General features: G+C 36.3%; 1 protein-coding gene and 1 pseudogene across 1 annotated transcript in view; one reads left to right on the top strand and one right to left on the bottom strand.

The window, feature by feature from the left end:
- The window catches only part of LOC128016915 (potassium voltage-gated channel subfamily C member 1-like), a 35,050-nt gene extending 32,434 nt beyond the window's left edge, over window positions 1-2,616 (top strand). Inside the window, exon 4 of the mRNA XM_052601872.1 lies at window positions 375-2,616. Coding sequence (XP_052457832.1) covers window positions 375-484 — 110 coding nt within the window. The 3' untranslated portion in view covers window positions 485-2,616. The remainder of the gene's footprint in view (window positions 1-374) is intronic.
- Window positions 2,617-6,664: 4,048 nt separating this feature from the next.
- LOC128016914 (tryptophan 5-hydroxylase 1-like) lies at window positions 6,665-13,414 on the bottom strand (annotated as a pseudogene).
- Between the last annotated feature and the right edge of the window lie 1,115 nt (window positions 13,415-14,529).

The raw sequence follows: 14,529 nt of genomic DNA, 5'->3' as shown, positions 1-14,529 counted from the left end.
TTTGATGCGCGTGTAAAGAAAATACGTCTCCAGGTGGAGCAGCATGGCAGACTGCACTGATGAGCATGGTGATGAATTAAACCATTAACATTTGAAGAAAACAGTGAAACACCTGCATGCTGTGAACAAGCTGATGCTTTAAACAAGTGGTGTCAACATACACTCTGCTCAATGAGGTATGATGCTAAAGCCTGCCGCACGCCTGCTAGCAGACCGTATTAACCTCACCCTATGCTCTCCTTTCATCCCTTCCTCCTTCCATGTCTCCTCTGTGCTGGCTGGCACGTCATCTCGCACCCTCCTCACCCATCTTTGTTCTCTAGGTGTCTGGGTAATAACTCGTCTGTTGTCTCTCTTCTTTTTCATGTCTGTAGAGGCTTCTCGGCAGGGCCTGCACAAACCGCCTGCAGATTCTGTGTGTGTCATGAATCGTGGTGTTCCGACCACTGTGTGCATGGCCCAGAACAACCCTCCCACTTCTTGATAACGCTCTGTTAGTCTGTTTGTTGTACACAAATGAGTGGAAGACCCGTTCCGACACATTTAAATGTATTAAAAAGGGACTTTTTTTGTTGGTGGCTGATAGTATTGTCAACTTGTAGTGCTGTGTAATGTGTATTTGAGTGCATGCTTGTTAAATATGTGTGTTTTTGTACGTGTGTCTGTATGGTAAATATGCTTTTCGTGTTGCCCATGCTTGCAACTGAATATTTAGAGTATCCAGTAATCTTTACAGGGTTATTAGGTCAAACCTATACAATAACTTATTTCTCTTTTTTTAAATCACAACAAAAATTCACAAAGCTGCCTTTAAATTAGAACGGGCTCATACTAATGATATTGTTCTCTGTTGTGCTGCTACTGTAAGTCATCAGTTGCCTTTTAACATTTTACATTCAGGGGCTCAACAATAAGAGTTTTTCCTGCTGGCCCCACCATAAATACATTATTATGTTAAAAAAAAGGTATGTTTGAACACTGTTTTCCTTACATTAAAATGTACAGCAAATACATTATTATGATTTTACATTATTAGGATTTTATTCGTTTTTTGATAAATTCTGAGAAATTCTATCATTTACTCTCCTTTACGTTGTTCCAAACCAGTGTGATTTCTTCCTGTGGAACATGAAAGAAGATATTTTGAAGAATGATCATTTTGTCCATGCAATTTTCAGCAGGAAACTGGTTTCTAATATTCTTCATAATATGTTATTTTATGTTCTGCAGAAGAAAGAAATGCATACAGGTTTTGAACAACAGAGGGTTAGTAAGTTATGACAGAATTTTTGCATGGACCATTCTTTCACTTTCAATACATTACAGAAAAAGTTGGCAAGGTTTAGGTATATATATGAATATAATATATATATAATCCAGTAATGATATAGCACTGCCTGAACATCTGACACCTGAGCCAAATCTCTTTCACACTAGCCCTGGGCCCTTATTGTTGAGGCCTGTATTTGCTTAGTTAATAAATATTAGAGGACAAGTTGTATCTTGAGTTGGTAATGTTGGTGTATGTACTAAGTTATAATGGTCTTAATTTCATTCTAACTCTATTTTCCCCCGAACACAGCAAGTACATCATCAGTACACTCCAGTTAAAGCAAGAGGTTATTTCATGAAGTGAGATTTTGAACTTTTCAAACAGAAAGGGGTCCACATTTATGTTTTTTTTCAGAATCATGCAGTAAAACCTGATGCCAAAATGTGAAAGACGTCAGTATATCTATATGCAGATGGTTTGACATGAACTCACTGCCAATGATTAAGATGTGTTTTAATGGAGTTTGCAAAATCTACAGGTTCAGAAACCAGATTGTCAAGTAGCAATGCTTCCGAAGAAGCTTTATTGCATATGTTGTGTTGAACGATTCTTTAATCCTCGCAAACAGATTCTAAAATAGATATTACTAAAATAGTAAAAGATTTTACAAATAAAACACTACACACTCCAAACACAAACACACACACGCACACATATTTACTTTATAGCACAAGGCTACACTAGATTGAGTGACTCTACACTGAAGAGAAGCTCACAGATTAATCTATTTAAATTTTAAGAATCAAAGTTGACCCTAAATATGTCAGCAAGCATTTATATGTTTGTAAATATTACAGTAATATACTCTATATTATACTATGTAGCGAAACTTTGCAAGATTATTCTTAGGTCAATTTTCCTCCCATCCTTAGGTAGCCACTGCTCAATCTGCATTTGTTAGGTGGATTCAGAGACATTATTAATGAATGCAAACGGCATGATGTTGATGGTAAATATTAAATATACCTCAGTTCCACGTGTGCATTTGAAAAAGTTGAATAAAAACTCTTTTATGAAAATAATGTAGGCGTGATTCCAGTTACCCAACAAAGATCTAAATTCTGTTGAGAGGATGCTTCGAAGGCTTTTTTATTTCTTTTAACAAATTAGCAGTTTTCTTGCTAACAAATTGCAGTTATGAGCTTATCAGAAAGACTGCGTTTCAAATGAACTCTCTATGATAACCTACTATTTATTTAACCACCTAAATGTTTTATGGACTTCTAAGGATTTCAGTTGAGACAAATTCAGTATAAGAAAAAATAAATGAACCATTTGAATAACTTCTTTGTATTTGTCTTTTTATTTTTACGTACTGTGTATCTTTAAGATTTTGCATGCCTTTCACATGTGTCAAATGAAATGTTCCCATGGTTTGATTTATGATTTTGTTTTCATGTTTTTCTTTTGTTATATCCATGTTGACTAATAGGAAATGAAGTGCGCGTGTGGCCCGTGAGAGTGTACAGGTGCAAGTGGGTGTGTTTTCTCTGTATGAGTGCATGCACCGTACCCCTAGTTCTTTGCTCTGCTGCTGAGCTTTGATCTTTTCAGAAAACTATAGCAGCCTAGTTACCTAATAGGAACTGTAGCCATAGCAACACAAGTATGTGATGGGCTTTCAAGGGCAGCCCATTTCTCCCATGCCTCCATGCTGCCTGGTTACATTTGTATGTGCTATCTGGGTGCGCAGTTCATCAGACATGTTCACACATCAGAACACAAAGTTCTGCACATAATTAACACTGATGCTATTCTATGGCAGAAATGGTATCATTACAGTCTGTTGCATCTGCCTACATAGACCAATGCTATTCAGGAGGTACATAAACAAAACTAGAAAAACTAGACGCTTTGATAACTGGGGTATTTACAGTGAGAATTACCTCACCAGTAATTACATACCTGTGTTTATGTGTGTGCATGAAATCTCAACCCTGGTTATTCACCATCTGTGGTTATCATAAATTGCAATCTACACACCCTCACGCAAAATACACTGAAAAAATCTGGAGGATGGCCCAAGTCAAAGGAAGGAGACAAACAGTAAAACTTCTGACTGCAAAGCAGCACAATAATGGGATTTAACCTGCAGGAACAGCAAAGCCTCATCCATACCGCTTCAGATTTAGAAAACCACTTTTTTTATATATATATATATTAAACTAGTGTGTGTGTGTGTTTGTGGGTGCATCTGGTATTCACATTATAGAGACAAAACATAATAATACCACACACTTGACCTTGTGGGGACATTTTTTGGTACCCATGAGAAAAACAGCCTATAAATCATAAAGAATGATAAAAAACAATCAAAAAATGATAGTAGTTTTCTTTTTTTTTCTTTTTTTGAGGGGTACATTTTAGGTTAGGGAATATAATATACAGTTTGTACTGTATAAAATGTATATGGGAAGTCCCCATAAATCATGGAAAATCAGTGTGTACTGGTATATCTGGTATATGAAGACACAAATGTGTATAATGACATGGATACTACAACATAAACATGGTTTATGAGGACACTTCCTGTGTCTCTGTAAAACAAAAGGCTTAAAAAACATACAAAACGGTATTTTATGAAATTCCAAAATTGGCAGTAATTTCCTGCGGTTTAGGTGTAAGGTTGCTGTAGGGCGATATAGAAAATACAGTTTTTACAGTATAAAAACCATTATGCCTATGGAGAGTGCCTGTATGAGCCCCCAAAAATGCAAGTGTATCTGTGCGTGTGTGTGCTCTTGTTTTTGTGACATATCAGGACACAACTCTGTATAATGACATGGGTATGACACATGTATTACAAGGAGAGGGTGACTTATGAGGACATAACCCATGTCCCCATTTTTCAAAATGCTTATAAATCATACAGAATAGTTTTTCTTTTTTTTGAGAAAAAACTGGTAAGTTTCCGGTTAGGGTTAGGTGTAGGGTTGGTGTAGGGCGATAGAATATACAGTTTTTACAGTATAAAAACCATTATGCCTATGGGATGTCCTCACTTTTCACAAAAACAAACGTGTGTGTGTGTGTGTGTGTGTGTATATGTGGAATAATTTTTTGGAAGAAATTAATATTTTATAATATATATATAGTATAATATATAGGAAACATCTTAAGTGAGAAATGTGCAGCACTGTTGTTATTTAGAAAAGTAGTGTTGAAAACATGTATTTGTGCTAAATGTGCATGAAATAAAAAAAAAATTTTTTTTTTTTTTTTTTTTACAAATCTTACAATTCCAGAAACATGGTAACCTTGAATCCATGGGTTTAGACGTATGGCATATCTAAATCTCCCATCAGGTGACAGCTATTCAGACTTTCATTCAATTTTCTTTTGCACTGTCCTTTCTTTAAATAGTACATTACAAGTAAGAGAAATCTTTTCACTGATCCAAAGATCAATACTGTGCCTGGGATTTTACTTACAGGCTGGACTCTAATTGGATCTGAAATCAAGGAAATCCCTGGAGGGTCTTACAGAGGTAAAGCAGAAGCTTTGAAGTGTCGTGTCTCAGAGGGATTAGAAGACCAGATTAGAAGAGAGAATGAGATTCCAATAGACATTTTAAAATGCTGTTTATAGAGCTCAATTTCCTCAAGTGAATCCAGGGAACATGTTTGATGACAGGGCTTCTTCCAGTACAGCAGATAACCTCATCTGCTGCTCACTGGAGGTGAGTAATGAGCTCAACTATCAGTGACTATGCTGATGATCAGACTGAAGGCCACTGAGCATGTGCAGTAAGTCTGCTCAGGGCCTTCTGCTGCTCATGCAGTTACTTCATCTTCCTGTGCTGTCACAGGACGGCCCGCCATCAAGCAGCCAGCCCTGAAAGTTTAATGAACAGCATTTAAGCCTTCACAATCGCTTAAGTGGTTGGGACTACTGGCAGTGAAGACAGAGGAGCTCTGGGGGGAAATAATGAAGAGAGAGAATAGAAATAGAGAGTAAAACTGAAAAATGGAGTCGATTATAAAAAACAAAATAAAACTTCTAAATATTTGTAAATTAAATAATAATTAATGACTTATGTATAATGTTTATCTGCTCTTGGTGATATTGTGCTCTCATTAATATTATATATATTATTACAAAATTGTAATATTTACATCAAAATATTTAATAAATATAATAATGTTACAGCTAATGTACTATACAGTTTAATATGCCTCAATATGAATGGTAATAACAAGTCTCTTTTTGTGTGATCTAATCTTTCTATCAGTGCTGAGTTGAGAGCAGCTGACTGCACACTCACTGCTTGCCCACAATATAACATCGACACATGCATTTCATCTACAGCTCTCTGCTGTCTGCCCTTTCATATCTCTTCTGGTGGGAACCTTGAACCCTTTTGACTCTCTCCCTCTCATCCTATCTCTTCTGTGACTACAAAAGGAGCACTGGAGTTTGTTTGCAGATTCTTTTACTGCCCCACTGGAATAAACTTGAAATGCACAATAAGTGAATGTGTAGATAGGAAAACCTAATGTTTTCAGCCAATGAAACCATTACATAGCCTTCAAGTTCAAGTAAACTGTATGAATTAATGTACTAAATCACACAATAAATGCATACAGCAAAATCTACAGTAAAGAACCCCATACAGATCAGAATGTTAGTTAAAAAGCAATATGACTGTCATAATGCATGACATTTTCATGAAAACCGAAGATAATTGATATTTAATGTTGCTGTGTGCCAGAAATCTCCAGAGGACTTCAAACGTTGTTGTTGGAAGTGGTTCTGAAAACCGTCAGAGTACTTTCATGTCAATGATCCTCCATTAAATACAGTCCATGCATCTCCTTTATTTATCGCAAGATATAATGCGCATTAATCAAATTACATATATTCATAGCTGTAGTGAAAGGAGAACTTGGAAACATCCCAAGTTCTTTGTTCTCGTTCTCAGTACCTCTTCGGTATGATTCAGTAACAACCTGGTTGTTTCTAGAACAGACACCTTCATATGTACATGACCCAGTAATCTGAAACACTTTGACTCTGTAATTACTTCAGAAAGATGTGCCTGGACTGGAGATTTAGTATGAAGAGAAGGCTAAAATCAGTATGTGTTTAGAATCTTATGTTTACCTGAATGTGGGTTGTAGCCTATCGATTGTCTCGTTTGAGTTTGAATCACTGTAATAGAGCATCATTGCCCTCTGCTGGCCACTGTGTCACACTGCAGGGTGCAGGCACTTCACTCCTTAGTGACGGATGATGTTTACAGGCCAGAGGCCAGCGAATATACCAGAAGTCTGGGTTTTATGATCATTTGTTACAATAATACCGTTTGAATCATTGGTGTGATACAGACAGTTTGCTAACAAATTATTTAATAACAGTTGGCTGCATTTATACATTTATTAATCACATTTTGATCTCACCTTATAAGAATCACTTAACTTAATTAATATTCAATAAGCATAAACATGAATGGCCATGAACAAACAGCAAGGATTACAGTCTTCAGAATGCAAAACAATATACACAACAGTTTCAGGAACATTTACATATTTCATATCACAAACCCCAATAAAAAATAAAATGGCTCTATTTCCAAGAAGGTACAGTAGGTTTGATGTTGGGAAAGAGAATACACAACAAGTTTAGGATTAAGAATTAGTGTCATCTAAGTTTCATCTTTAACGACTATAACAAATGTGTGACAGCCTCAAGATACAACATTGTAGGAGTGCTTTTCAAACCTAACTCTTGTCTCTGAAGATTCTCTAAACTCTACAATTATGAACCATTTCCATGTTTCCTGTGTATTTACAGAGACTGAATTTGGAGCAGAGAAGAGATTAGAGTATCCAGACTGTATGAATATAGTGATCATGAGATCACCAGGACTCTGTGTATTTAAAGAGACTCTCCTAAAAACAGTGTTTGGATATTTAAGTGCTTTGTGGTATTAAGCAGATTTTCAGTAGCAGAGGAATGGGGCTCACAGAGACATTAAGTCGGAGAAGGCCGATAATGAGATAATACTATTGTAGTGTTGAATGTTGAGTAATGTGCCTTGGTATGAGAGACAGAAGTAATAAATGCTATTAATATGAGCAAGAGTCATAATGGCTTCAGACACCAAGGTGTGCACTGAGTCGACAGAGAGCGTCTCCTACAATGTCCAGCTGGTGTCTGAGCTCCTCGACCACATCGGTGACGCTGGGCATGTCCTTCAGCACACACACGCTCTGTGTGTACGGGTTATACCGCAGAGAGAATGGACGCTGGACTGTCTTTGAAAATTCACTGTAAAGAATAAAATAGAGGAAATATATGGTCAAAGCAAAACAATAATGATACAGCATGCAAAAGTAACAGGTCACAAATTGAAAAACAGATTTACCGCATTCTAAATTTGGCTTCCTCAAAACTCTCTGAAACGAAGTAAACATCTTGAAAGGTGGTGATGAGACACTCCTGTTTACAGGTGACACTGGGCTCAAAGGGCAGGATTTTAGCAGAGCCTGAGAGAGAGTGCTTCAAAACAGAACATGTGCGTTTCAAAGTCATTCACTTCAGTTAACTTCATTAACTGTTGTTAGGGGTAATAAGATTGTTCTTTAAAGAATTTAATACTTTTATCTAGCTAGTATGCAGTAAATGTATCAAAAGTGACAGTATCAATAGTTACAATGTTACACATTTTATTTTGAATAAATGCTGTTCTTACGAACTTTCAGTCAACACTAACATGTTCAACTGTGATAACAATGAGACATGTTTCTTGAGAATTAAACCAGCATAATGATTACTGAAGGATGTGACCCTTGAGACTGGAATAATGGCTGCTGAAAATTGAGCTTAAAATATATTCAATAGAAAACAATTTATTTAAATGTAAATTGTTTTTGATCAAATGAATGCAACTTTGATATCTTTTAAAGATATTTAAAAAGTGAACTCGTACAGTATTTTATTCATATTTTTTTGTTCAAACTAGTTATTAGATTACACATTTTTGTTGTATAAAACGGATTATGTGTATCTACCTTAAGTTCACTGATTGAGGAGAGAAGCCCAGCGCCGTATGCTCGGAGCGAACCCTCCTGCTTACACAGGCCAAACTCTACCGTGAAGAAATAGCACTGCAATGGCAAAGACACCAACATAACCACCATCAAAACTACTGCAAAAATTATTAAAACTTCATGCCTAGGACAGCGAAATGTACAGAAATACATACTGTTGCTAACTTCTGCACAGCATCATCAGACGCACCGAGAGAAGCCAGTCCTAATTCCTGAGAGAACTGTGCAAAACTGGGTTCGGCCAACAGAGGAACATGACCCAGCAGCTCATGACATGTGTCCCTGAAAGACACAGGCATGAAGATCTCTTTAACTGTTTGTAAAGCTTTTTTTGGCCAAGCAGAATAAGGCCTAGTACACAAGACATATACTAACAGTGTGTAAGTGAAGCAGGGGCAAACGCACATGAAGATTTGATGTGAACATACATCACTTACTGCTGTAGAACTGCAGCTCTGTGCAGAAAAGAATCGATTTCTGGTGATTTCTGGGATCCACATTGAGTATTTATTTCAGTGGGCACCTTTATGTTGTTTATGATTTTACTTCCTTTAATGTGTAATAAATCTGTTTCTGCATGTAAGCCATCTGCAAAGTTACAAAAAACCAAATGGAGATAATCTCCTCAGTAGAAAACACTTTTAAAACACTGTTTGTAGTCCTGCTGTTATCTTATTATCTAGTCCTGACTTCGCTACATCACCATGTTAAACATTTGCTTAATTCTCACCTACTGTCTTATTTGGCCCGCCCTCAAATAACAGTTAGGTTAGTAATAAATGATATGTTGCAAGGGCCAATAAAACAAACACTGTATGGACCAACGCCACAGTTGCTCATTAAAGTTTGGGAGCTAAAACCCAGTTGACCAATCAACAACCAATCAATCAACAGGCTGGGCCAGCTGACCAATCAGAGCAAACTGGGTTTTTCAGAAAGCTGGGCTTTAAAGAGACTTGAACTAAAACAGAGTGGCTGTGTCCGAAAGCTTAGGCTGCTGACTTGTTGCCTCACTGATTTATCAGGAAATGACTTTGAAGGCAGTGTTTGCACATGAAGGCACCTTATGAAACTGATTTTGGACAGGCTTCTGAGGCAGCGTAACAGTTTAAGGATCTACAACAATTCAGAGTGAGATTTGGTGATAATACAGTAGCTAATATTTAATTAATAATACTGATATCTCGCTAGAAGTAACATCAAATATGGTTGTTGGTCAGAAACATACATTTACACAGAAATTGACAACCAAATGCAACTTTTAGACGACATCCTTATTTTTTTTAGCTCAACTGTCACAGAATGGAATGCACAGGATTGTGGGATATCAAAGGCAGTGAAGGATACATCTATGCTGCCTTCAAAAACCGATCAGATGAAGGCATCTCAGGAGACCGAAAGTGAAGCTGACATTGGATTTGGATGTGATTTGATGCCTTCCTACCTTGGAATGCATCCTCTGAAGGAGCCATTGTTTCAGACAGAGGGTAAAAAGAGGTGCTGCAGCAGTGTACACATTTTTGTACAAAAAATTGTTTTTCATTTTAAAATATGTAAATGATAACAAATAAATGTATGACTTTTAAATAAGCATAATTGGGGATCTTTAATAACTGTCATAAATATAAAATTACTATTGAGAGTATTGGCTATGAAGAATCACTATAAACTTGATCCTCCTGAAATCATGTGACTGAGTTTCAACACTGAAATGTGGTTGAAAGAATGTCAGTTGTTTCAACACTGAAAAAAAAATTTGTGCAGCACTGTTTAGAAAATGTTTCATGCCAAATGAAATAATTATAACTCAATGTTGAAATTTTAACAAGATCTTTACAAAAAAATAAAAAATAAACAAAGTTAAAACAATGCTGCAATACATCAACATGTATTTGATATTCAAAATCGAAAAAAAATTAATCAGTGATTTAACCTTGATCCATGAAGCTGATTCACCCAAGAATGGAGCCGAGACCCCAAAGTGCAAAAGAAACTGCTTAAATCATCTGGATTCAGTTTGATTTACTGTATAAAAGGTGATGTGTCTGTTTCATTTCTGTGTGTTCATGCATCAGGTGTGACAGACAGTTAGTGTTGCTTAAACAATGGGTGCTGCTGCATAAAAGCCTGTTTCAAAAGATTGTGTCAATTGATAGCTTTCAGTCATCTGCTTGCCTGTACAAAATATATATAATCATAGGGTGCTTACTGAATTTCGCCGTGTAGTTTAATGCAAACTGTGTAAAAATAACTGGCGGTCAGTGGAGCAAAGCTTTGTTTTGCCCACCAGATGGGTGTTCCTATAAGGGTGTGACGTCACGTGAAAACTATCAATAAACAGGCCTGAAGAGATAAAGGGATATACAGTGTGCTTTATACTCACGGTTCAGAATCAGGAGTGTAGAGAGGATCTGAGCTGTGACGCACATATTGTGTACAGTGAAACACTCTGAAGGCCAGACCAGCTAGAAAGTCTCTCGGTGACAAATACCCAGCAACAGGGCGAATGGTTGAAGCCAGTTCGCTCTGAAACACACATACGACAGCCATACAACTACTGCCCTCTGCTGGTGACACAACTAATACTTCTCATCACCTAGTATTGTAGCTATTGTACAGTTAAAAAACATACTTTATCTACGTATGTGCACTCATGAAATCTCACCTCTCAGGAAGTTGGACACATCCTCCAGCTGCGGTATGTTGTCCTCTCTGTAGCCACAGTACTGGGTGAGCAGAGGCAGGTTGTTCAGAAACTCTCGACAGGCGTGTGTGGGGTACAGCTTATTCAGCTCCCGAAAAACGACACCCCACGTCTTCACCTCTTCCTCGGTAAACGCTACACGTGGTATAGGTTCTCCACTGCGGAACGACAGAAAACCATGTGAAAATTTAAGATAAATATGTGGAATTAATGTAAGAGTTTTAAAACCTTATTGTTAAACGTACTGTTTGTAACTCATGGCAAGATCAGCAAAATATTTCCTTCTCTTACGATAAATGTTGTCTTTGAATCCCTGAAATCATATAGGAAAAGATACATACTGTTTTCATTTCATTTTAAAGTATCTAAATATATTCTAGCAGACCCCAAAAATAAAATTATGACTTTTAAATAAGAAAAATAGGGGCACTTTAATAACTGCCATGAATATAAAATTATTATTGAGAGTATTGGCTATGAAGAATCACTATAAACTTGATCCTCCTGCAATCATGTGACTGAGTTTCGACACTGAAATGTGGTTGAAAGAATGTCAAGTTGTTGATATCAATGTCAGAATATTTCAGCAGCTCATACTGAAGAGTATTTTACATGATCAGTATGACATACAGTATTATCAGTGAATCTCAGCAGTCTAATTCTCTAACATAAAGTAAGACGATACTGACCGGATGATCCGCATCCAAATCTGAACCATACATCAGAACACGACAGGCACTCTTGTCCAGATCTGAGATCTTCTTGGGGAACCAAGGCACCTCAGCAAGATCTGAAAAATGTATTTTCACAGATTTATATACACATTTCTGTGCCTTACTCATCTCTCTAATGAAGGAGCAAAACACAGTACCGTTTGCAGGAGTCGAGAACCTATCAGGTGAGTCCATGGTTATAATGCTTGTTTGTTTGCGCAGCAGCTGAACAACCTCTTTTAGAGTTTCTCGATCACTGTCACAATCCACCAGTACTTCCAACTCTGAGTTACGCCGCCGGGACTTACGGGACTCAATATGCAAAAGCTTTACCTGGTTGTCCTGTTTATAATGAATAAAAACATGTAATTAAGCCTACTGTAAATGTAAATTTGATATAAATCCTATATTTACTGTTTGAATAATATTTAGACAAAATAAATGTATACATTAATACAGTCATTTGTATAATACATATATTTGAAGATGTACCAGATTTATAATAGTGATGTTTTTTACACTACAGTGGCATGGAGCGAGAAGGAACTTAGATACAGTATCTACACATTTACCTAATTCATGGACATAGTGCGTACTTTCCATCGTAGGATTTCAAAGTTATTGTTTAATTGCTTTAGCATGGAATTACTAAACAACAAATCATCCAATCATTTGTGCCTTTTTTGTGTCACTTATATATAACATGATTCTACTGAAGCTGGAAATACTGAAAATAATCAAATACAATTTAGAAACAAAGAAAGAAAGATGACACATTGAGATTAATTAATTGAATGAAAATAATAGGTATGACAATAATACAACATTTAAAGAAGGGGAAAAAAAATGCACCTGAAATAGTTTTAATGCCTTCACAAGCCCTCCGACTTCATTCTTCAGAGAGAAGACAATTGCAGCATGTTCTCTCTTGGAGGAACATATCTTGTCTTTGTTCTCCTCTGTCTTATGAAAATTAGTTTTGTTCAGCTTAATGAGAGAGAGAGAGAGAGAGCTATTATAATCAGTGTCACTAGGTTCTACTCAAGCAACTTTAAAGTCATGTAAAAGCAAATCAACAGATGAGTGTTTTGCAAAATAGAATGCATAACAGATCAGAAGTCCATACACATTTAAAGATGAATTTGTGTGGAAAGTTTTATGATATAACTATTTAAATGTGCATTAACGATAAGTGCATAGCCTTGGTGTAGTAGGCCTATTGTTGTTAATAATTATGTTATTAAAGTTTTTGGAATTAATTAACTTTAAATTATATATCAGCTATTTTATTCCTAAACATCAGCAATTCATGATTGCCCTAAATTCTCTAAACTATCGGCAGCTCACTTTTCTCTCCATCTTCAAAATGTTCGCATTTTGATGTTTAAAAATTTTAGAAAAATTGTTAGGATTTGCATATGTAAAAATGTTAGCATTCTGAATATATGTCACAAGTTTTTCTTACCTCATTGTTGAGTTGCTTGTCTTCGTACCTCTTATTGATGGAATCAAAAGAGCGTCCTCGACGCTGGCCGTCAAGCTTGTTGGAGAGCATGGATGGTGCTCCTGTTTTATAGTAGAATATGGAGAGGAGTGGGGCTCAGGAAGACGCTCTCTGTCAGTCTGATAATGATGATGCTTTCTCTCTGGATTTATAAAGAGATCAAGCAGAGCAGAGGAGGGGAGGAGCTCTGGAAAGTCCGACTGGCCAGGCCAGAAGATTTTCACAGTTAGCAAGGTTCATCAATCGAAAACTATTGGACCGTTAGATCCTTTTAATAAAAAAAAAAAAAAAAAAAAAATGTATTTATATTTTATAAGACTTTTTTTATTGATAGAACGGAAAATAGATAACAGGATTGTCACCTCTTCTATTTTTTTTGTTATTTTTGACAGTTAACGCTACGTACTTTAAAATGTACTGCCTTAATATATGGCAGATTGTGTGCGCATGTTTCTGTGACAAATCAGGACACAACTTTGTATAATGAGATGAGTATGGCACAGGTATTACAAGGAGAGGGTGACTTATGAGGACATAACCCATGTCCCCATATTTCAAAACGCTTATAAACCATACAGAAAGAGTTTTTTTTTCAGAATGAGGGTTAGGGTTAGGTGTACGTTTGGTATAGGGCCATAGAATATACAGTTTGTACAGTATAAAAACCATTATGCCTATGGGATGTCCCCACTTTTCACAAAAAAAAAAAAAAAAAAAATGTGTGTGTGTGCGTGTGTTCAACTGTTTTCCCAAGATCTACAGCAAAAGATGATGGATGTATTTATTAATCACATAACTGATATCATTTAATGTAATATCAATATCTATATTGATAATTATCTATATCATATTGGTTATTCCTATCACCCTGAGTCAGATCATAATAAACACTTTTGTACTTACGCCATTCATAATGTTCATTAATTTCTAAAAGAAATGTTTAGTATCACAAAATGTCAATAAAATATGGCACATTTATTATCAGTCTATCAGTAGTTGATCAAGATCAGGGGAAAGAGAAGAAAAAAAAATACTATCACACAATGGTACTGTGCTGATATACTTCAGCACTCTTGGCTGACGATCCATTAAAAGATGCATAAAAATCGAGTCATTGACCTTGACATTTAAACACCCAATCTTTCATTTGGTTCATAGTTGACATTTGTTTATTTATTTACTCTTTCCAAGGTTGGTCTGGGATCAGTGAGCTTTATTTCCAC

This window comes from Carassius gibelio, chromosome A7 (genome assembly GCF_023724105.1).
Source record: "Carassius gibelio isolate Cgi1373 ecotype wild population from Czech Republic chromosome A7, carGib1.2-hapl.c, whole genome shotgun sequence".
NCBI lineage: Eukaryota > Metazoa > Chordata > Actinopteri > Cypriniformes > Cyprinidae > Carassius > Carassius gibelio.
This window is presented reverse-complemented; position numbering and strand designations above follow the sequence as displayed.